This window comes from Vombatus ursinus, unplaced genomic scaffold (assembly GCF_900497805.2).
Source record: "Vombatus ursinus unplaced genomic scaffold, bare-nosed wombat genome assembly UNPS02005204.1, whole genome shotgun sequence".
NCBI classification, from domain to species: Eukaryota; Metazoa; Chordata; class Mammalia; order Diprotodontia; family Vombatidae; genus Vombatus; species Vombatus ursinus.
Genome location: NW_020944982.1, coordinates 77,797 through 103,760, shown reverse-complemented (window position 1 = coordinate 103,760; position 25,964 = coordinate 77,797). Strand labels below are relative to the sequence as shown.

General features: G+C 33.4%; 1 protein-coding gene across 1 annotated transcript; it reads right to left on the bottom strand.

Annotated features, from left to right (window-relative positions):
• Positions 1 to 11,932: 11,932 nt before the first annotated feature.
• Positions 11,933 to 12,880, bottom strand: LOC114029852 (olfactory receptor 6C2-like). Its single transcript, XM_027844517.1, is given in 1 exon segment — positions 11,933 to 12,880. A coding segment is annotated over 1 exon segment (939 nt). The 5' UTR covers positions 12,872 to 12,880.
• Positions 12,881 to 25,964: the final 13,084 nt, after the last annotated feature.

The following is a 25,964-nucleotide window of genomic DNA, read 5'->3' as shown; positions in this document are numbered from 1 at the left end:
TGTCTATGATAGTGGCTCCCATTTAGTGGATTGGAAATCCCTTGAAAGTTTTTGATTGTCTAAAAGGGTTGTTCTAATAATTATTTAATGACTCCTTAAGTAGTAAATGATTGCCTAATTATGTTACATGCACACACACATACACACACATATTACTCTGTGATAAGCACATGCAAGTTGGAAAGACTATAGTTTTATTTTTGCAGTGATTCAAAACAGTAATACATCATTGATGTAATTGTAACAATTTTGGCTTCATGCTGTTGTTTGTCCTTCCCTCTCAAAGTGGGTCATGACATCAGGGAGGTGATGCCATGATATACAAATGAATTGGATTTAAGTGATGGAGGGTTGTGCAAAGTCACCAGCCTCACTTTCTCCTCAGGACACCATCTGGGTCCAGTGGCCAGATGTGGATCAGGACAACTGGAAATGGCCCAGGAAGCAGTGGGACATCTTGCCTTTTTCAAGCTAAGATCTTTAAGAGGTCTCAGTCTGACTGAGGCAGAGCTCATTCAGTGATTAAGGGTTATTAAGAAACGGGGTAAAGAATGGCCTCTTTTTAAAAAAAAATTAGATCTGAGAGAGGAAGAAGACCCTCAGGGTTTCTGGCCAAAACAGAAACAATTGCTATTTGTGTTTACTCTGAGCCAATCAGGGCCCAAACAATGACCAAGTAGCCTTGGCCTGGGACCTATTGTTGGCCAATCAACAAGAGCCAGAGTGATTTGGTTTTAAGGCATGGTGCTTAAGAAAGAAATCTAGCCTGTAAACCCCAAGACATCTTCTGAGCTTTCAATGATCAAAATTTATTTTCCTTTGGGCAGCACACCTGCAGGTAAGGCTATGATACCCTATGTGGTGAGAGAAGAAAGAAAGACAGAAAGAGTTGTGTTGACCAACTGGCTAGTTCCAGTTGGGTCTGCAGTGGGGCAGCTCATACTACTCTCATAGAGGTTGTTGTTTGTCTTTTGTTCCCAAAGAGGACCATAACATCAGAGAGGTATTGCCATGACATGCAAGTGAATTGGATTTAAGTGAGGGAGAGCTGTGCACAGTCATGAGCCTCACTTTTTTCTCAGGAGCCATCAGGGTCCAGTGGCAAGATATAGATTAGGATGATTGGAGATGGCCCTGGATGCAGTGGGAGATCTTGTTCTTTTTAAGCTAAATATTTATACAATGATTACATCAAACTCTGCTTCTGACTAAGTGAAATGTATTTTCACTGATTCTTAACCTGTTATCAAATTGTTTCCAAATTACTACAAGGGTTCAGTATGAGTGCAAACTGATTCCCAACATGTGGTCAAATTCATGCATGTACCCTCATTTTCTCCCCCCCCACTTAATAGCATTTTATTTTTTCCAATGACATGTAGAGATAGTTTTCAACATTCACTTTCATAAGATTTTTAGTTCTAAATTTTCCCCCCTCCCTACTTTTCCCCCTTTCCAAAATAGCATGCAATCTGATAGAGGATATAAATGTATGATCATATTAAATATATTTCCATGTTAGTCATATTGTGAAAGAAGAATCAGAACAAAAGGGAAAAACCAGGGGAAAGAAAAAACAAAAAGAACAAAAAAGAGAAAATATTATACTTTGATCTGCATTCAGACTCTGTAGTTCTTTCTCTGGATATGGATAGCATTTTCCATCATGAATCTTTTGAAATTGACTTAGATCATTGCATTGCTGAGAAGAGCTAAGTCCATCAAAGTTGGTCATAGTAAATGTTGATGTTACTGTATACAATACTCTCTTGGTTCTGCTCACTTCAATTTGTATCAATTCACATAAGTCTTCCCAGGTCTTTCTGAAACCATTTGGCTCATTGTTTCTTATAGCACAGTAGTATTCCATCACAATCATATACCCCAACCTGTTCAGCCATTTCACAATTGATGGGCATCCCTTCAATTTCCAATTCTTTGCCACCACAAAAATAACTGCTAGAAATATTTTTGTACATGTGGGTCCTTTTCCCATTTTTATGATCTCTTTGAGATGTAGCCCTTGAAATGGTATTGCTGGGTCAAAGGGTATGCACATTTTTATAGCTCTTTGGGCATAGTTACAAATTGCTCTCCAGAATGGTTGGATCAGTTCACAATTCCACCAACAATGCATTAGTGTTCCAATTTTCCCACGTCTTCTCTGACATTTATCATGTTCCTGTTTTGTCATGTTAGCCAATTTGCTAGGTGTGATGTGGTACCTCAAATTGGCATTTGATGCAAATGCATTTGCATTTCTCTGATCAATAGTGAATTAGAGCATTTTCCTATCTAACTATAGATAGCTTTAATTTCTTCATCTGAAAACTGGCTATCCATATCCTTTGACCATTTATCAATTGGGGAATGACTTGTATTCTTATAAATTTGACTCCATTTTCTATATTTTATGAATGAGGTTTTTATCAGAGATATTAGCTGTAAAAATTGTTTCCCAGCTTTCTGCTTCCCTTCTAATCTTGGTTGCATTGACTTTGTTCATGCAGAACCTTTTTAATTTAATGTAATCAAAGTTATCCATTTTGCATTTCATAATGTTTTCTATCTCTTTTTGGTCATAAATTCTTTTGTTCTCCATAGATCTGACAGATATACTATTCCTTGCCCTCTTAGTTTAGTTATAGTCTCGTTCTTTATATCTAAATCATGTACCAATTTTGACTTTATCTTGGTATAAGGTGTAAGATGTTGGTCTATGCCAAGTTTTTGCCATACTCTTTTCCAGTTTTCACAGCAGTTTTTGTTAAATTGGGATTTCTTATCCCAAAAGCTGGAGTCTTTGGATTTATCAAATAGTAGATTAGCATAGTCATTGACATAAACTTGCATATGTGTCTTGCATACTTAAACTATTCCATTGATCCACCATTCTATTTCTTAGCCAGTACTAAGTAGTTTTGATGCTTGCTGTTTTATAATGCAGTTTTAGGTCTGGTAGAGCTGGGCCACTTCCCTTGCATTTCTTTACATTGGTTCCCTTGATATTCTGGACTTTTATTTTTCCAGATGAATTTCATTATTATTTTTTCCTAGCTGTATAAAATAATTTTTTGGTAGTTTGATTGCTATGGTGCCGAATAAATAAATACATTTAGGTAGAATTGTCATTTTTATTACATTAGCTCAGCCTACCCATGAGCAACTGATATTTAGATCTGTCTTTATTTGTGTGAAAAGGGTTTTGTAATTATATTCATACAGTTCCAGGGTTTATCCTGGCAGGTAGACTCCCAAATATTTTATGTTGTCTACAGTTACTTTAAATAGAATTTCTCTTTTTATCTATTGCTGTTGGGCTTTGTTAGTAATATATAGAAATGCCAATATTTATGTGGGTTCATTTTATATCCTGTAACTTTGCTAAAGTTATTACTTATTTTAAGTAGTTCTTTTAGTTGATTCTCTAGGATTCTCTAAGTATACCATCATATCATCCACAAAGAGTGATAGTTTTGTTTCTTCATTGCCTATTCTAATTTCTTCAATTTCTTTTTCTTCTCTTATTGCCAAAACTAACATTTCTAGTACAATATTGAATAACAGTGGTGATAATGGATATCCTTATTTCACCCCTGATTGTACTGGGGATGCTTCTAGCTTATCCTCATTACACATAATGCATGCTGATGGTTTAGATAGATGATACTTATCATTTTAAGGAAAACTTCATTGATTCCTATGATCTCTAGTGTTTTTAATAGGAATGGATGTTGTATTTTGTCAAAAGCTTTTTCTGAATCTATTGAGACAATCATATGATTTCTGTTAATGTTACTATTGATATGGTAAATTATGCTGATAGTTTTCCTCGTATTGAAGCAGCCCTGTATTCTTTAGTATAAATCCCACTTGGTCATAGTGTATTATCCTAGTGATAATTTGAAGTAATAGCTTTGCTAATATTTTATTTAAAATTTTTGCATCTATATTCATTTGAGAAATTGGTGTATAATTTTCTTTCTCTGTTTTGGCTCTTCCTGGTTTAGGTAACAGCACCATATTTGTATCATAAAAAGAATTTGGTAGGACTCTTTTACTTACTTTTCCAAGTAGTTTATATAGTGTTGGAATGAACTATTCTTTAAATGTTTGATAGAATTCACTTGTAAATACATCTGACCCTGGAGATTTTTTCTTAGGGAGTTCTTTGATGCTTGTTCAATTTCTTTTTCTGAAATGCTCTTATTGAAGTATTTTATTTCCTCTTCTGTTAATTTGGGCAATTTATATTTTTATAAATATTCATCCATTTCACTTAGATTGTCAGACATCTTGGCATACAGTTTGTCAAAATAGCTCCTAATTATTGTTTTAATTTCCTCTTCATTGGTGGTGAATTCACCCTTTTAATTTTTGATGTTGGTTATTTGGTTTTCATTTTGCTTTTTAAAAATCAGATTAACCAAAGTTTATGTATTTTTTTCATAACACCAGCTTTTAGTTTTATTTATTAGCTCAATAGTTTTCTTAATTTCAATTTTATTAATCTCTACTTTGATTTTCAGAATTTCTAACTTGGTATTTAATTGAGGATTTTAAATTTGTTCTTTTTCTAGCTTTTTTAGTTACATGCCCGATTCATTGATCTCTTCTTTCTCTATTTTATTCATATAAGCATTTAGAGGTATAGCAATTCCTCTAAGAACCACTTTGGCTGCATCCCATAAGTTTTGGTATGTTGTCTCATTATTGTCATTCTTTTTGATGAAATTATTTATTGTTTCTATGATTTGTTGTTTGACCCACTCATTCTTTAGACTTAGTTTATTTGGCTTCCAATTCATTTTTAGTCTATCTTTCCATGGTCCTTTATTACATGTAATTTTTATTGCATCATGATCTGAAGGGGATGCATTTAATATTTCTGCCTTTCTGCATTGGATTCTGAAGTTTTTATGCCCTACTACATGGTCAATTTTTGTGTAGGTGTCATCTATGGCTGAGAATAAGGTATATTCTTTTCTATTCCCATTCAGTTTTCTCCAGAGTTCTACCATATCTAACTTCTAAAGTTCTATTCACCCCCTTAACTTCTTTCTGGTTTATTTTGTGGTTAGATTTATTTAGTTCTGAGAGGGGTGGTTGAAGGCTCCCACTAGTATAATTTTGCTGTCTACTTCTTCCTATACCTCCCTTACCTTCTCCTCTAAGAATTTTGATGCTATAGCATTTGGTGCATATGTGTTTGGTATTGATATTGCTTCATTGTCTATGGTAACTTTTAGGAAGATGTAATTTCCTTCCTTATACCTTTAATTAGATCTATTTTTGTTTTCACTTTGTCTGAGATCAGGATTGCTACTCTTGCTTTCTTTTTTTTTTACTTCAGCTAAAGCCTAATATATTGTGCTTCAGCCTTTTTACCTTTCCTCTGTGTGTATCTCTGTTTTTTTTTGTAAACAACATATTGTATGATTATGCTTTTTAATCTACTCTGCTACCTGTTTCTTTTTTATGGTAGAGTTCATTCCACTCACACTCATTGTTATGATTACTATGTCTTTCTTTCCATCTTATTTTCCTCCCCATTTATTCTTTTCTCTCTCCTTTCACTCTTTGCCTCCTCACTAGTGTTTTTCTTTTGACCACTGCTTCCCTCAGTCTGCCTTCACTTCTATCAGTCCCCTTCCTTTTCTTTCACCTTTCTCCTACTACTTCTTCCCTCCCTTCTATACATCTCTCTCCCTTTTCTTTCCCCTTTCTCCTCCTTCTTCCAAGTAGAGTAAGATAGATTTCTATAACCAACTGAATGTGTGTTATTCCTTCTTTGAGCCAATGAGAGTAAGGTTCAAACAATGTCTACCTCCTTCCCTTCTTTCCCTCTAATGTACTAGGTCTTTGTGCCTCTTCATGTGATGTAATTTACTCTATTTTGCCTCCCTATTTCCTCTTCTTCCAATACAATATTTTTTCACCCCTTAATTAATTATTTTTAATCATCACATGAAAGTCAACTTCTACCCCCAACCCTCTGTCTAGGTATAATCCTTCTAAATGCCATGATAAAGACACCATTCTCAAGAGTTACAAGTATCTTCCCATGTAGGGATTTAAACAGTTTAACCTTATTGAATAATATGATTTTTTTCTTTCTTGTTTAACTTTTTATGCTTCTCTCGAGTCTTATATTTGAAGATCAAATTTACTGTTCAGCTCTGTTTTTTTCATCAGGAGCGATTGAAAGTCCCCTATTTCACCGAATATCTATCTTTTCCCCTGAAAGATTATACTCAATTTGTCTGGGTAGTTGATTATTGATTATAATCCAAGCTCCTTTGCCTTCTGAAATATCATATTCCAAGTCCTTTGATTCTTTAGTCCTGCACAATCCTGACTATGGTTCTGTGATATTTAAATTGTTTCTGGCTGCTTGCAGTATTTTCTCCTTGACCTGATAATTATAGAATTTGGCTACAATATTCTTTTGAGTTTTCATTTTAGGATCTTTTTCAGGAGGTGACTGGTGGATTCTTTTAACTTTATTTTTTACATCAATATATTCAGTTCTATATTTTTCCTTGCATTTATCTTTGCATTAGACATATGCAAAACTGAGAAAGGAATACTGAATTCTCCTTCCATTGTTGTGTCACTCTCTATGTCTTCCTGTAATTTAGTTAAGTTTTAATCTGTGAATTTATATGTTAAGGCATTGGGAGCATATATGTTTAATACCGATATTGATTTGTTGTTGCTATTACCTTTCAGCATAACATAGTTTCCTTGTTTATCTTTCTTTATGTTGGGATTTTTTTTTTTGCTCTGATAGTAGCATTATAACTTCTGTTTATTTGGGCTTATCTGATGCATAGTAAAATTTGTTTCCAGTCCTTTATTTTTATTCTGTTTCTATTTTTATTTTGTAAATTTGTTTCTTGTAGGCAAAAAAAAATTGTGGGCTTTTAAAAAAGTGCATTCTCTCACTTTAAAAATTTTATTGTATTGTTCAATAAATCATTTTTAAAGTTATGAGAATTAAGTTTATATTTTTCTCCATTTGCTTGTAATATTGTGTTTTTATTCCTATTTACAATTTCCCATCTTACTCTGTAAACACAGTCCTATGTCTCTTCTGTTATTTTAACTTAATCTTTATGGCACCCGTATTTCAACCAGCTCTTTCCCCCACACCTTCCTCCTTTCACTCAAGTCCTTCCATTTGTTACTTCTTTCCCTAGTTTTACTCAACTTACTACTACTTTTCTCCTTCTTGCTTTTATCTAGTTTTTATTTCTTTCCCTCTTTTTTTCTCCTCTCAGTTAAGCAGTCAAGTAAAGTGCCTACTCTTTTCCTCCCCTTCAACTTGTTAGTACTTAAAATTTCATTTTCTGCATATTTGTCTAAAGAAAATTTCTTTTTCTCATTCTCTTCATTATTTATCTCTTTCTGTCTATTCTAGATTTTTATCCTTTCATTTATGGCCCTCATTCTTATTTAGTCCTTCTTTAGTCTCTATATTCTTCATAGAATTAAAGCTTCTATGATGCCTATTTTGGGCTTCCACTTCTAAATAGTTTCCATGTTATTGCATTGTATATATTACCTCAGTTTTTTTTTTTTTTTTTTAGTGCTGACTCATTTTTAGGAGTGTCAATTTCTGAAAGAGAAGACATTCCATGGTAGGTATTTTTCTGTGTCTCATTGTGCAATTGATAATTAATTAATCTTTGCCTTCCCCATGTTCTTCTCCACCACACCATTTGTCTTATAATATTCTTGGGTCTATGAACTCTCACTCTTCTTGTCAGTTGCCTGCAGGAGCTCTGATTCGTCTTCTTCTGGGTTAGGTTGAGTGGTCTGTCTAAGTGTGAATCTCCTATAGCTTATACCCATTGTAAGGTCCACCTTTATAAAATAAGATCCCTTTATCGAATTTCTCTTTTCCCATAGGATCATTCCTCAGCAGCACCCTTTACCATCACCGAAACAAATTTTCCACTTTCTTTCCCTTTGTATCAATCTCTGCTTTTTCTCTTCACTCATTCTTCTGTGGGCTATTTTCTTCCTCTTAGACTATAGGAATGATTTTCTTTTCAACATGAGCTTTTGACTTGATTAGGGTCTCTCACATACTCCCCATCTTTCTCACTTTATTTGTACTTCCATTATGTAATATTCTCTCTCTCTCTGTCTCTGTCTCTCTCTCCCTCTGCTCCTCTCCCTCTCTGTCTCTTTTGTCTCTCGCTGTCTCTGTTTCTCTGTCTGCCGTTCCCCTCCCATATCTCTTCTCCCCCCCCCCCGCTGCAAATGTTTCAGTCCTGTTTCTCTATCATCACTTCTATTTGACTTCTGCTTTTAACTTTGTCTCCTTGTATACTTTCACATTGAAATTTATTATTGGTTTGTTTTGTTGTTATTTTGTTGTCCTTAGTTTCTGTATTCATTTAACCTTTTCTGTATATTTGTTTTCTGGGGTGCATGAAAATAAAATAATTCATATTTTTTTCTAGGAATACTTTGAATGTCTCTTTTGTATTGAACGTCCACTTTTTACACAATGATTAGGCTCAGTTTTGCAGGGTAGGTTACCTTGTGTTTTATCTTCTTTGCTTTTTGGAATACATCATTCCATTCCCTCCTGCTGTTTCAGGTGGGGGGGCAGAATCATTTTATGGTATCTTATTTTACTTTATTGTATATTTGAAGGTTTTTCTCCTAGTCACTTGAAGAATTTTATTTTTTTGGCATGGCCCAGTCATGAGCACTGAATATTCTTCCAGAAACTTAAGTTGTCTTTTTTTTTTTTGTCTATTTGAGAACCTCTTTGTAATTGAAACTCTAAAAGTATTATTTTCACTTCAGTAGGCTAGTTTAAAAATGTTTTAAGGTATTTTGTGCTTATCTTGAATAGGACTTCTTTTTCTATTATTGTATCTTTCATTTTTTACTTATATAAAATGTTTATTTTGGTTTATTTTTTTATTCTGATACTTTTCAGAGGCTATTATTTATCTCATTTTCTCTGCTTCTTCCCTCAGGTTTTTATATCCTCTTTGTTTATCTTTATGCCTTGAATTTTTTTTTCTGTTGTCTTATTGCATTTGTAGGACTTTATCAAATCACAGAAGGGAAATTGGAAATTATTTATTTGCTCCTTCATTAGTAAAGATTGTAGTGTATCCTCATTGTCTATAGTGCTTGATTTTGCTTTTAGACAGATTTTTTTCAAACATATCTTCTTCATTATCTTTTTTTTTTTTTTTTTACCAAATGAGTATTGTACTTTATCAAGGATTTTTCTGCCTTTTTTGAGTTAATCATGTAGTTTAGGATCTTTTTGCCTTTAATGTAATTAATCATGTTGACAATCCTTTCTTCCCTAGTATAATCTAACTTGGTCATTATGAGTGACATTTTGGATATATTCCTGTATTCCCTTTGATAAGATTTTAGTTAAAATTTTTGGATGCATATTAACAATATTGGTCAATGCTTCCCCCAAGATAATTATTTTTATTGTTTTATGATCTATAAAGGATGTGTTTAGTATTAGCACATAGTAAAATTTTTGTATAAATACCAAAAGTGTTGAAAATAAGTATATTCCTTAATGGTTCCATTCAGGAGGTACTACAAGTCTTTAAGCTCTAAATCCTTCAATAATTCATTCAATTCCAAGTTTATCTTTTAATTAAATTTTACAACATCAAAGGAGGAATATTAAAGTTTCCTATTATCATTGTGTTACTATCTATGTCTTTTGGCAATTTAGTTAATTTTTCCTTTCTGAAATTAGCTATGGAACTTGGATCATATAGATATAATGTTGATACTTGTTGTGTGTGATTCCTTTAACCAATATAATTTCTTTAAGGATCTGTTGATAAAATGATTTTTTGACTTTTCTGATAGAATAATTGTAGCCCCTCATTTATATTCTTAGTATTTTTTTGAATATTAAATTTCTTTCTTATTAGCCATTGGTTGTAGAGTTTTGTTTTCTTATCCATTTTGTCACTCTCTTTTTTGATCACATTTTTTTAGTTTATTCAAATTTAAAGTTGTAAGAGTTAATTTGGTATTTGCCTGCATTTATTTATTTATTTCTAGAATATTTAAAAAACTAGAATTTTTTGTTTCTTTTCTTATTTTAAGTTAATGATATGTCTCCACAATTTTTTTCAATAATCTATTTTAATATAACCCTATTTCCACAGGCTCTCTTCCACATATCATTTCTCTTACCTCACTTAGCCTTTGATCTCTTCAGCATACATACCGAGTATTGGTAAAATTGGGGCAAGGTTATGAATAATTTAATTTTTCTATTATAGTTCTGAATTATTATCCAGAAAAGTTGGATAATTTGATATTTCCATCAATATGTATTAATATACCTGTTTTTGCACAGCATTACCACATTGACTCTCTTATCTCCTTTGCAAATTTGCTGAATATTAGATGAAACTTTATTGTTTTATACAATTATATTCCTTTATTTGCAAATTAGATACTCTTCATGTGGCTTTTGACCAGATGCATTCCTACTTCTCTGCCTAGTATTTCAACTGGCAGCCTCAGCCACTGAATCTTGGATTAGCCACTATAAAAAAGATAAAGTGCCATTATATGTGATATTTTAAAGGATGGCCTTTATTTTACTGCACAGAAAATACAAACAGAAAATGCTTAGTCCTGTGTCAATAAGAAGGCAAGAGAGTTCTTATGACCACACTACTTCCCCCAGGAAGCTGCATTTGAGTTATATATAGAGATGAATTCTCATTTCCCAGTGAACCCTACCTTAGTGTAGAAACAGTCATAAAATTACAGGATCATAGTATGGTAGTATCATAGATTTGGAAGTGAAAGGAACATTATAGACCATTAAATCTACCTACCTCATTCCCTTTTGTAGATGGTTGAGGCTCCTAGAGAAGGAAAACTGAGATTGCTACAAAGTGAACTCCTTCTCCATAGACACTATACAGTCCATTTTCACTTCCAGTGAATGAATGAATGAAACAGTAATTATTAAACACTTACTATATACCAAGCTGAGAAATGGAGACACAAAAATATACAAAATACAAAATATAAAACAGGATAGTCTCTGATCAGAACATACTTACATTCTAATAAAAAGCAACATCTATAGGGGAATCGTGGCCAAGGAGGAATGTTTTGGTATGAAAAGTCAAAGGGACGGTAGGATGATGGAACCACAGGGGAACAGATTGAAATAGCTGTTCCAATTACAATGGTGGAATTAGCTTGATTATGATACCAATGCTGGCATAATCCAGAGGAAAAAATATTGGATTTGGAGACAGAAGCCCTGGCTTGAAAGCTTGGCTCTGTAACTCATTTATTTCTATGAAATTTGGCAAGTCATTTCAAAATTCTGGTCCTTAGTTTTCTTGTGTATAAGATGATAAGGTTGGACTGCATGGCCTCTAAGATCCATTCTGGTGACTTGTCAGAGATATAGAAAAGGTAAGTGCCTGAGGATGTAGTTGAACCTTGGTCTTCTAGACTGTAAGAACAGCACTTTTTCCATCATTCTCATGTGTCTGAGAGTTTGATTAAACAGCCAATGGGTTAGAAAAGTAGCTGTACTGGGCAGTGAGGATTGGAGGAGAGATGAGTGAGAAGCCAGAAAGCATTACAGATTCTGACAAAAAAGGAGGGAAGACTTTTACCTGTGTGTGTATGTATGTGTGTGCATGTGTGTGCATGGGTAGTTGTCCTACTTACATAAGTGTGTGGATGTGTATTTGTGTGCACTCATGTGGGTAAGTTTATATATGTTTCTTCATGCATTAGGAAATGGGCTGTGTTAAGATTAAACTCCATAGTGTTTAGAAAAGCTCATTAGCAAGAAAAATTACCCAGGGTTTCAGAATCCTGAACAGTTTTTCTTTTAGCATTTGGCATCCCATACTTCAGTTTTATCATTTGGCATCTTTTACTGCTTTGTGAGAATTGCAATCTTTTTGACTGAATCCTTAAAGGCTTGTATGACTTGTTTGTTCCTCAGGGCATAAATAAAGGGGTTCATCACTGGAGCAACAGAGGCCATGAGAACTGACACTGCCTTATTCAAATCCACTTTTTCATTTCCAGAAGATTTGATGTACATGAAGATGCAGCTTCCATAAGAGATGGAGACAACAATCATGTGGGAGGAACAAGTGGAAAAGGCCTTTTGTCTTTGCTAGGCAGAGGGGAATCTCAGAATAGTTCTGATAATGGAGGCATAAGACAAAACCACTAAGAATAATGTAATAATGAGTGTTAATATAGCATCAGTCAAAACTATCTTCTCTATGAACTGTGTGTCTGTACATGAAATCTCTAGCATAGGAAATGCATCACAGGCAAAATGATCAATGACATTGGAATCACAAAAGTCCAATTGGAGGCCCAGGCTAAGTGGTGGGAGGATGATCATCAGCCCAGCCAGCCAAGAACTCAGCAGAAGCTGGTTACAGACTTTGGTGCTCATGATAGCTGTGTAATGCAAAGGTTTGCAGATGGCCACGTAGCGGTCATAGGACATGGTGGCTAGAAGGAAGAACTCTGCTGCCCCAAGAAAGATGAGACAAAATAGTTGTATGGCACAGGCACTGTAAGAAATTGTATTGTCCCCAGTTGATATGCTATAGAGATACCTGGGAATACAAGAAGTTGTGAGCAAGATTTCTAAGATGGAAAAGTTTCTGAGAAAAAAATACATGGGAGTTTTCAGGTGGGCATCCACCAAGGTAAGGGTGATAATGATCAAGTTCCCAATTACACTCAACATGTAGTTGAGAAACAGAAATATAAAAAGCAAAACCTGTAGCTGTGGGTCATTTGTCAGTCCACGCAGGATGAATAATGTAATCCAAGTGTGATTTCTCATCCCTGACTTCTGAATTCTGATGCACCTGCACAGAAAATAGAGAGGAAGAATTTGGATCTGGACAAGAGGATGGAGACAAAACAGGGAGAGCAATGGGAGATGGTGGGAAAAGGGAGGCAAGCAACTTACAGTTTTCCAGAGTTTCTACCTCTAGCAATTTCTTTTGGGAATTAACATATTTTACTCACTCAGATATGGTCCCTTGTCAAAATCTTTCATTTCATCCTTTTTCACAGAGCCTTTCATCCCTTAGCTACAATCTGTAGCACTGGACATGGAGTCAGGAGACCTAGTTTCATGTCCTGACTGTTCCTAGTATGTGACTAGGTAGAAGTCTCTCAGCTTCTCAGAATGCAACTTACTTTTTATGTTAAATGGTTGTTCACATACTTGCAGCACTTACTATGTGGGCTGCTACAAACAAAGGACTTTGTACATTTTAAATGTGAGTTATGCTGATTCTAATGATTACTCTGCGCTAACTGGTATTCCTTCTGCTCCCCACATCATGACTTTGCTTTTATATCTATACTTTCTCATATGTGTTATTTTCCCCAGCATCTTTTTCTAGGAGATCACCTCAAGGCAGAGTTAGGAACATCTGACCTAGGAAGGTAAGCAGGGCTGGCCATAAGAAATATTGTTGAGAAGATGCAGATTGTCTTTGGGGTCCTCCCGTTTCCCTGTCCATGTACTTTTCCCTCCTGTTTATGCTCCCAACTCCTTCAGTTACACAGGGTACCTGAGCTTTTCCCCTCTCTGTCTAAGTCCTCAAGAAGATCCTGGCTGTAGTCCTCTGCCCAATTTCTTCTGACTAAAGTTTTGAAATCTGAGTCTAATGTGGTAGAAATCTTTTGTCTGGGAACTGCCATGTCTGAAAAGATCCCCATGGGAAACCAGAAGACCTGCTTTCCTATCTAGCCTCTGCTCCTTAAAAATTGTGTTGTTCTGTGCAAGTCATTTAATCTCTCAGGACCTTAGTTTCTTTGTCTCTTAAATGGGGTGATTATTCTCAAGAAGATCCCTCAGGTTCTTTCTAACTCTAAAGCCTTTAATCCTTTGATAAGGAATTAATTATAAAGTTTGAATAGCTAATAATGTTTTCTTCCAAGGAGTGTTTTTTGTTTCAACTGGTGAATGACTTGTTATTTTTATGGGAAGTACTCCAATTCTTTATCTTTATAGGGATATATAGTGAGCACTTCTATGAAATACTAAAAAGCTTCTCAGAGTGCCCTGTTCTAGTGACTCAAATCACTTGTTAGTTATGTTTCTCTGCTTCTGTATCTCTCTCTGTCTCTGTCACTTGAGATTTTTTTTTCAGATAGAAAATGTATAATCGGTCTATCTTTCTGTGGAATTGACCAATAACCCCTTAAAGCAGGGATCCTTACTGTTTTTGTTTGGCAACAAACAGCAGCTTTGACAGCATTGTGAAACAACTCTATGAATCCCTTCTGAGAGAAATATTTTAAATGCACAAAATAAAATACATAGGGTTACAAAGGAAATCAATTATATTGAAATATTGCCATCAAAATATTTAAAAAAACAAATTCATATACAATAGCTTGAGAGTCACTATGTTAAACCATTCATCCTTTCAGGGTGCATGGTTTTGAAAAAAGGGATTTTTGTCATGAAATGGATTTAACTTCAGCTGTAGAATTTCTGTAAGTGGGCACCGTAGGGCCACTTGTGGTTGGTATCTTTCCCAAGGGGGACTTTTTTTCACACCCTGCAGATCATAGAAGGGCACACATAGTCCAGTCTCACCAAAGCGGACTCCATAGTCATCTATTGCAAAGAGGGTGTAAAGTTCAAATGTCATATTATTCTAAAAAAAAAAGAAGTAACAGGGCAGCTAGGTGGTGTAGTGGATAGAGTTCTGGCCTTGGAGTCAGAAGGACCTGAGTTCAAATCCAAATCTCAGACACTTGATACTGGCTATGTGACCCTGGTCAGGTCACTTAACCCTGATTGCCTCACTAAAAAAAAAAAGTTACCTCTCAGAAGTGATTGCTGATTCTCTCCTTTAAATAGCCAATGTAATTTCATAAATTTTTGTTGTCTGAAGTGGATAAGTTTGCCTAGTGTGTTTTTCTATATGGAAAATAGAAAAGTACAGTGAATCTTCATGGACCCAAAATGAGAAACTGTGTGATGAGAAAAACTTTTTCATACTTACGTTTCTGAAAGTGCTTCATGGATAACATCAATGGCCCAAATAAACCCAAAGGTCCCTGGTATGACTCAAAGATGCACTGTAAGACAGGCAGGTGGCAGGAGCATAGTGAAACTATTGCCTAGGTCATAACACCGCATGGAATATTTTGCCTATGAATTGAGTCTATCAGTACATTTGCACCTGCTCCAAGGAAGCTTATCTAGACTTGACTTCCAGTTGTTACTTGTGATTTCTGGGACCTTGATCTCCCTAAGTCTCAATTTCCTCACCTGTAAATAAGGAAGTTGGTTTAGATGATCTCTAATATTTGTTATAGGTTTAATTCAAAGATTCTAGTTCTATGGATTTTTTTGGTAACACTCTGCTCCCTAGAACCTTACATTCACAGGCAGCTCTGTGGCTGATTGTCATGTGCCAAAACATTCAATGCTTCTGGGCCATCCTTCTGTCTCCTAAATAATTATACAATGTATTTGGATCAGAGATCTGGTCTCATGTTAAATGTCAGAAGTCTTGCCCTACAGCTAAAAGGAAGCTGGGATCCCTGGAAAGGGAAGGCACCATTAAGACCTGACTCTGGGTACTACAGAGGAAAAGTACTGAAATATCTGGGCAAGATGATAGATTTTCCCTTCTAAATTTTATTTGCTCAATCCGATGAAGGTGTTCGGGGAAAATCAAGTGGGAGAACAAACAAAAAGTTCCTAAGGGATTGAAGTTCAAAATTACTAATGAATCTACCATATAATCATCATTAAATTAAAAAAAATCACATTAATAAAGCAGCTATGAGGGCTGTGTCCACAGAGACAGGAAAGTGTCATCACAGCATTAGATACAGTGCTTGAACAGTGTGGGTCATGCAGTAGAGCAGGCCCCTGGCATATCCATGCTCCTGCTCACATCATCTAAGGCAGACATTTTAAACATAAAGCTGGCAGTTCAAACCAGAGACCAATGTAATTGGGAAATAGTTTTAAGAAATAATAAAAATAAAACAAAATATAGAAATATTGTAAAACTAAGTCAATGTGCTGGCCCACAGACTAGTGTCTCCATTTTCTTTTTGAGTTTGACACCACTGATGTAAGAAATCATTTCGAAGTTTAACTCAGGAGAAAATCTATAGGGGATTCTCAGAATGAGTCAGATGTCAGGGGAGTCCCAATCACCTTATATCCCAGAAGATACTGAAGTAATCTCTTCTTTCCTCCACTCTTTCTCTCCTATGTTTAATTCCATGGTACCACATCTGTATTTCAATGGGTTTTCAATCACATACCTCAGTCATACTTTCCACCAGTGCAGCCTGTGACTCCTCTATGCCTTCTTTTCCTGTGGGAATCTTGTCCATTGGCTTTCATAGGTAGCCAACAGATGAATGTGTTTATACAAAAATATTCAAAATTAACTTTCTACTCCCCAGCCTCTAGGCTTTGTTGTTGTTCAGTCTTTTTTCAGTTGTGTCTGACTCTTTGTGACCCCATTTGGGGTTTTCTTGGCAAAGATACTAAAGTGGTCTGCCATTTCCTTCTTCAACTCATTTTACAAATGAGGAAACTGAGGCAAACAGAGTTAGGCGACTTGCCCAGAGTCACATAGTTAGTAAGTGTCTGAACTCAGGAAAATGAGTCTTCCTGACTCCAGGCTTGGCACTCTATTTACTGTGCCCTCAGCTGCTGTACTGGTAGAGTATTATTATGTATTTAACAAGATTGAACACAAACATAAAAATTTTAAAGAAATATTTTTCATTTTATTTTTTAAAGTACAGAAACCCCAACTGATTATTTGACGAAGGCTGGAAGTGTACCAAAAAAAAAAAGAATGTTGAAAAATGAGAAATTTAAAAAATATTCATTCAGATTCAGCATACTGCAATTAATACAATTCTGATGTAAAACACAAAGATGTTCAGGACACTTATATTATGGTGGGTTTGAAAAAGAAGAAATATTTAATGAAGAATATATCAAATTTGATTTTTCATTTCTTGGAGAAAATATACGGAACTGGCATATGTAATTTATGGAGTTATTGAAATAGCAGCTTAAAATCTTCTGTCTCTACATTTACAGTCAAAGCATGAAAGCTTTGTAGATAAGCCTGTTGATTCTTCTCATGTGCTAAGAACAAGATTCCAAAATATTCAGTTTTCACTCTCTTATTCCTGTAAATAAAAAAGTCTAAAAGCAATTGAAGGTTTATTATGAGTAAGCATCAAATTGGAAAAAGTGAAGGTCATACTGTTGCAGAAAAACTTATTTTGCCCTGTGCCAATGTAATTGTTAAGTGAATTTTTGAAGAAGTTACCATTAAGAAATTTGAGATGATACCTATTTTTAACAATAGTACTTCGTTGGATACGTGATATGCCCCATGACATTGAATCAATTATTATAGAAAGAGTTTAAAAAGATAACAATTTTGCTTTGCATTAGATGAACCAACTGATGTTTGTAATTTTGAAATTTTAATGGTATTTGTAAGATGCCTACATGATGGCGAAATGGATAAAGATATGTTGTATGATATCAGTTAACAGGATGTATGAATTGGGAAGATATTTTTAATCCAATTAGTTCACACTTTGAGGCAAAACAAATCAATTGGTCCTCTTGTGTAATTTGCGGGAATGGAGCAAAAGGAATGATTGGAAAGCTTTTGGACATTTTTAAATTAAAAATTAGTAAAAATAGAGTCTGCACATTCTATAGCATAAACAGACAAGTTTTTGGCATCACAAAGAATGCCATAAAAAGGTAAAAGTGTGTTAGATGATGTAAGCAGAATAATTAATTAAAAAACCCAAAGTCTACTTAGTTGTTTGCCATTTTATGCAGTGAGAGATGAGCAGCCAGCATGTTATACTTCTAAGATGCACATATTTTAGATGACTTTTCCATGACAGAGTTATTACCCATCTATTTGAATTAAGCAAAGGGTTTTTTGTCTTCTTCACTGAACATCCTTTTCACCGGAATAAGTGTATGAGTGATATGACATGACTGCAAGGATTAGCTTACTTAGTAGACAACTTTTTTTTTTTTGGCAATTGGGCTTAAGTGACTTGCCCAGGGTCACACTGCTAGTAAGTGTTAAGTGTTTGGTCTGGGGCCGGATTCGAACTCAGGTCCTCCTGACTTCAGGGCTGGTGCACTATCCACTGTGCCACGGAGCTGCTCCAGCAGACAACTTTTTTAAATAATTAAGGAACTCAATACTTTATTACAATGTGCAAATACATATTTAGTGCTAAAGAGAAAGTAAAAAGTATGATCAAGAAATTAAAATTTTGATACTACACAACTGAGAGTGCTTTTGTATATTGCATAACATCTTATGAGAAAATTAACTATTTCTAGATCAGGCCATTAAGGAACATATCAGTGATCATCTGAAATTTTTAGAATTGACTTTCAATGAATATTTTCCTGAAATTTCCAATAAATTAAATTAGATTGACAACTCAGTTGATATCCTTTTTATGTCTCTGACTGATGAATTGATAATGGATGTAAAAGAAAATTAATGGACATATCAAAGATTTCAGTCTATGAACATTATTGAAGAGTGACAGTCATCAATTTTTGGCTAAAAATAAAAAACGAATTAACATTTCTTAGCAAGAGAACTTGGTAAGATTTTCCTACTACTTATTTGTATGATTGAACATTTTTACTTTGTTCTTCTTTAAATTCAGAATTTAATTCAGGACCAAATTTAAGACTGTCTTTGATAACCTTTCTTTTAATAAAAGTCCAATAAAGAAATGAAGTTTAAATATGGTTATTGTTATGTTAAACATCTTCCATGTTGTAACTTATTTCAATAAAATATTTGTATTCAATGCATTTATAATATAAAGAAATTTAATGTGAACTCTTGCAAGTAATAAATAATAAGCTTATGAGGTCTTGCCAGATGACTCTTTTAATTATTACAGAATTATCCCACATAAAATATTCATTTTATATTGAGTTGTCATGAGTAAAGGTAGAATAACTTCTCCATTTTACAGTTATATGAAATAAAATTTAATTTAGAACTTTTTAGCACATTTAATAAATCTAAAATAATATTTATTTGCAGTATACTATGTTATCACAGGCAGAGTCAGAACAAATTTTTTTGTCTTTGTTGTAAAGGATTTGTAGAACAAAAAACATTGAGAAACATTACCATATAACAAACAGTATTTTTCTAAAGACAAAAAGAAGAAAAAGCATTATTGAACACTGGAAAAAGTCTGAAACTATGGACAATGTATACCTCTTGTGGACCTATTGGCTTTGTGAAATGCTGGGGTTGGGGTATCTTATCCAATCTCTTTTTGATCCATGCTTATTTATAATTTTGCAACATTTACTTTTGATTTTTTTTAGTGGTTGTTCTTTCCTTTTACATTGCTATAGTCATTATATATATTGTTTTCTTGGATCTTAACTCTGTTTTATTTCATATAAATCTTTCCATTTTTCTCTATTTTCATTTTATCATTTCTTACAACATAGTAGTATTCCATTATATTCATAGAAAGAATTTGTTTAGTCATTCTCCATTTGATGGGCATCTACTTTGTTTCTAATTCTTTGTTATCACAAAAAGCGCTGCTATAAATGTTTTGGTAGAAATGGAAACTTTCTTCTTATCAATAACCTCCTTGGAGTATAAGTTCATTAAGGGAATTCATGGGCAGGAGTATGGGTATGGAAAGGTATGGAGTTTTTAGTCACTTTATTTGCATAATCTAAATTGCCTTTCAACATGGTTGTACTAATATACAGCTCCACCAATGATTCGCTGCTGTGCCTTTCTTCCCATAACCCTTCTAACATTGTCTATTTCCATCTTTTGTTATTTTTGTCAGGTTGTTTTGATTTGTATTTTTCTTATTATTAGTGATGTGGAGCATTCTTTTATGTGGTTATTAATAGTTCACAAATCTTTTTTTGACAACTATTTTTTCATATCTTTTGATAACACCTCTTGGGTAATAGTTTTGCATGTGACTATGGACTCTGTAATGACTACACCAACCTGTTAGATGTTGGAGCTTCCCTTCTTTACAGGGAAGCAGGACAATGAGATTATACAACAACCAGCTAATCAGAAGCACTTCTGAGACTCAGAGCTGCTTAACATACCAGTGGTCCTTTGGGAGTGAACGCTAGCTGAATTAGGAGATACCTGCAGCTTCCAGAGCCAGCCTTGACCAGCTCAGAAACACCCTTGAACAGCAGCTACAGACTTGAGACCTTGCTTGGACTTTCTAAATATCCTGCTCCATGGCTTACTGTGTCTACAGATGTCTTCTCCCTTAACTCCCACTCACCACATGAAAGCCTCTAGAAACTATTAATATAACCACCCCCTTCCACACCCACTTTAACCAGCTGGGAACTTTGTCTCTGCTCCCTTGCAAGCTCTTCTCAGACAATAAATGCTGTTGAAATCTGTGATCAGACTATTTCATTTAGGGACCCTTTTTGTGCCTCTGGATCTTTTGTTAACAGTACATATAAATATATACATACACACAAATATATATATACATATATACACAGATTATGACACACATACATATTTGTCAATTTTTGTATATCTTGAATACCAAGCCCTTCAGAGAGAAACTGAATATAAAGATTTTCCCCATTTGGTCACTTTCCTTCTTATCTTAAACTCATTAATATTGTTTGTGCAGAAACTTTTTAGTTTCAATGAGTTATCTATTTTATCTTTTTTTTTTAAAGAATAGGATTTTTTTGTTTTATTTGGTTTTGTTTTAGGCAATTAGGGTTAAGTGACTTGCCCAGGGTCACACAGCTAGTAAGTGTCAAGTGTTTGGTCTGAGGCTGGATTTGAACTCAGGTCCTCCTGACTTCAGGGCCGGTGCTCTATCCACTGTGCCACCTAGCTGCTCCCTATTTTGTCTTTTGTAATTACTTCTATTCCTTTTTTGGTTAAGAATATATATACTATTCATAGCCATGAGAAGTACACGATTTGTTTGTCTTCTCATTGTTTTACAGTATGAATTTTAATATTTAAGAGATGTATCCATTTAGAATGTATTGTGGAATATGAGGTAAAGTGTTGGTCTAAGCCTAATTTCTGCCCTCCTGCCTTCCAGTTGTCCCAGAAATTTTTGTCAATAAAGTTATTTTTTAAGTAATTGATGTTTTTTGATTTATTGAACACTGCGTTGTTGAGTTCCATTATTTCTGATTTTTTCTTGTTGAGTCAGTTCCAATGACTTTCTTCATTATTTTATTTATCAGTTGGTTTTGATGACTGCTACTTTAATAATATCATTTGATGACTAGAGATACTATCCCCTCTTTAAACCTACCTTTTTTCACTGTTTCTCTTGATACTCTAGAGCTTTTGTTTTTCCAAATGAATTTTTTATTATTTTATTGATATTATATTATTTATATTACATTATTTTATTTATTATTTATTTATCTGTCAAGCATCCCTTGAATAATTTGATTGGTATAGCATTAAAAGTGTAATTTAACTTAGATAGTATTATCATTTTTATTACATTGGTATGACCCAACCCTGGACACTGAATATTCCTCCAGGTATTTGAGTTCTTTATTTCTGCAATATTTTGTGTGCTTTGGTAAGTTGATCCCCAGATACTTTATACACGTTGTAGTGAATTGGAAAGCAATTTACCTTTTTATCATTGTTTTGGATTTTGTCATCATTATATAGAAATACAGATGATTTTTCAGGATTTATTTTGTAGCCTACAACTTTCCTGAAGGTATTAATTGTTCCAATTAGCACCTGTGTTCATTACCTAGTATTTTCTAAGTAAAACATCATATCAGCCTTTTGACTTCACAGCTTTAATTTCTTTGCCTTGTCTTACTGCTATTGCTAGCATTTTCAGAACTACATCAAAGAGTAATGAGGAATTGGCTTCCTTGCTTAAATCCTACACTAGTTGGAAAGTTTTTGCTCTATCTTGTTGCATATGATGTTTGGTTTTTGTTTTAGATAGATATTTTTAATGATATTAAAAACTCCCCCTCCACAAACTTTTTATGATTTCTAGCATAAATGAGCATTGTATTTTACCAAGGTCTGTTTTTAACATTCATAGAGATAATCATGTGGTTTTGAATACGTGGCTATTATATTATTTTATTTATTATTTTAGCTTAATCTTCTTTAAGGCACCCCTATTTCAACCAGATCTTTTCCCCACACCTTCCTCCTTCCACTCCTGTCCTTTCATTTGTTACTTTTTTCTGTAGTTTTACTTAATTTACTGCTACCTTTCTCCTTTTTGCTTTTATCAAGTTATTTATTTCTTCCCTTTTTTTCTCCTCTCAGTTAAGCAGTCAAGTAAAATGCCTACTCTTTTCCTCCCCTTCAACTTGTCTGTTAGTGCTTAAAATTTCATTTTTTGGCATCTTTTTCTTTGTAATTAGCCCATATCTGCAGAACACCATCTCTATACCAAGAAAATGGAGGAACACTCTAGTTTTCTAGTATGAAGTTTACTTATCGGATTGTTCTGAATCCTAATATCTTTACTGTTGCTTTAATTGCATTACTGTTGTCACTGTGTATATAGTTATGTGGGTTTTGCTTACTTCTCTATTTGTGCATTCATACAAATCTCCAATTTCACTGAATTCTTCATATTCCTCACTTCTATCAATGTAGTAACATTATGTTACATTGCATTCATTTACCACAATTTGTTCAGGTCACAAATTGATGGCCATCAACTTTTTGTTTTGAAAAAACAATTTTCATTGATAACTTGTTTTAACATCTCCTCAAATTCCTTTTGCCTTCCTTACCCTCCCAGAAAACTTCACTTTGCATCAATTAATGTAGATCTTTCCATACTTGTCTGTATTCATCACATATTTCATGTTTTACAACATAGGAATATTGCATTACATTGATTGAAACATGGTTTGTTTAGCCATTCTTTAATTGATGGGTATCAAGTTTCCAGCCCTTGCTGTGACAAAAAGTACGGCTGTGAATATTTTGTTATATTTGGAGCCTTTATTTATGTTTGTCAATGATCACTTTGAATAATTTGCCTGGTAGTGGAATCATTTGTCAAAACATATGGATATTTTAGACACTTCATTTGCATAATCCCAAATTGCTTTTCAAAATAGTTGTACTACTCCACATCACCACCAGTAATGAACCAGTGTTCCTATTTTCTCACTACCCCTTCGATACTATCTTTTATCATCTTTACCTTTTAGCTGAGTGTGAGGGATATTTTGATTTACTTTTCTTTTATTATTAGTGATTTAGAACATTCTTTTATATTGTTTATAGTTTGGAATTACTTTTTCAGAACTGTTTATTCATATATTTTGACTACCTTTTGAAGAGTGCTTTTTGTTGTGTATTGGTTGTCTATGTAGCTTGGATATAAACCCTTTTATGAGAAAATTGATAGAAAGATTTTCTCCCATTTGACTACTTCCCTTCGCATCTTAGATGTACCAATTTTACTTGCACAAAAGCTTTTCAATTTCATATAATCAAAATTATATATTCCATCTTTTGTAAATACTTCTATCCCTTGTTTGATTAATGATACTTTTCCATCTAGTGGCTGTGAAAAGGATATGCTACTTTTCTTTCCTAATATTTTTATTGTATGCTTTTTAACAGCCAAGTCACATATCCATTTTAATTTTATTGTGTAATACATTGTAAAATGTTGGTCAAAGCTTAATTTCTGCCAGATAGCTTTTCAATTTCTTCAGCAATTCTTATCAGATAAGAAATTCTTTTCTAGATAATATGTATTTAAAGATTTATTGAACACTTTTATTGGGTTCAATAATTTCTGATTCTTCATCATCTGATACATTCCATTCCTCAGGTTCTCCACCTTTTAATCAATATTGAATGATTTTGAAAACTGCTGCTTTATAATACAGTTTGAGGTCTGAAAGTATTAATTTCCCTTCATTCTTACATCTTTCATTATTTCCCTTAACATTCCAGATATTTTGTTCCTGCAAATGAATTTTATTTTTATTTGTTCTATTTTGTTCTATTTGTATTTTATCCAGCTCTACAGAATATTTCTTTTGTGTTTTGATTGGTATAGCATTAAATCAGTAAGTTAACTTATCGGTATTGTCATTTTATCATTTTGGCATTGCCCAGCCATGAGCACTGAATATTCTTCCAGCAACTTAACTTGTCTTTTTCTTTCTGTCAATTTTAAAAGCTTTTTGTAATTAAAACTTTAAAAGTATTGTTTTTACTTCAGTAGGCTAGTTCCAAAATACTTTAATGTATTTTGTGGTTATCTTGAATGAGACTTCTTTTTCTATTATTGTAGCTTTAATTTTTTTTACTCATATGCAAATGTTTATTTTGGTTTATTTTCTATTCTGAAACTTTTCTGAAGCTATTTTTAATCTCATTTTCTCTTCTTATTCCCTCAGGTGGTTATATCCTTTTTGTTTATCTTTATGCATTTAAATTTCTTCTGTTGTCTTATTGCATTTATAGAACTATATCAAATCATAGAAGGGAAAAGGGAAATAATTTGTTCACTCCTTTATCTATTAATAAAATTCTAGTGTATCCTCATTGTATACAGTGCTTGATTTTAGTTTTAGATAGAGACTTTTTTCAACCATATCTTCTTTGTTATCTTTTTTTAAGAACAAATGAATATTGTACTTTATCAAAGGCTTTTTCTGCCTTGTTTTGAGTTAATCATGTAGTTTAGAACGTCTTTGCTTTCAATATAATGAATTATGTTGACAATCCTTGCTTCCCTAGTATCATCTAACTTGGTCATTATGAATGTATTCCTTTTGACAAGATTTTACTTAAAATTTTTGGATGTATATTAACAATATTGGTCAATACTTCTTCATGATAATTATTTTTATTGCTTAATGATCTTTAAAAGATATGTTTAGTATTAACATGTAGTCAAATTTTTGCATAAATTCTATAAATGTTAAAAATATCTATTCTTTAATAGTTCCATTAAGGAAGTACCATAAGTCTTTTACCTTTAAATTATTCAATAATTTGTTAAATTCTATTTTTCCTCTCTTACAAATCTTTCTATTAAATTTTACAACACTGAGAGAAGAATATTAAAATTTCCCATTATTTTTGTGTTCCTATCTATGTTCTTTGGCAATTTAGTTAATTTTTACCTTCTGAAATTAGCTATGGAACTTGGCACATATAAATGTAATGTTCATACTTGTTGCCTATAGTTCCTTTAATCAATAAAATTTCTTTGAGTGTCTGTATCATGACTTTTTTATATTTCTGATAGAATGATTGCAGCCTCTTATTTTTATTCTTAGGATGTATATTTTTGAATATTAGATTTCTTTCTTGTTAGCCATTGATTGTAGGGTGTTGTTTTCTTGTTCATTCTGTCACTCCCTTTTTAAAATAAATTTTTTTTGTTTATTTGTATTTAAAGTTATAAGAGTTAGGTTGGTGTTTTTTGCATTTGTGTATCTAGAATGTTAAAAAAATTAGAATTTTTTGTTCCTTTTCCTTTTTTAAGTTAATAATATGTCTCTACAATTTGTCTTCCATAATCAGCTTTGATATAACCCTATTCCCATAGGCTGTCTTCCACATATCAGTTCTCTTACCTCACTTAGCCTTTGATCTCCTCAGCATAAATACCCAATATTGGTATAATTGGGGACAAAGTTATGAATAATGTAGTTTTTCTATTATATTCTGAATTATTTTCCAGAAAAGTTAGAAAATTTGACATTTCCACCAATATGTATTAATGTACCTGTCTTTGCACAGCTCTACCACATTGTCTCTTTTATTATCTTTGCCAATTTGCTAAATATGAGATGAAACTTTAAAGTCTTATATAATTATATTTCTTTACTT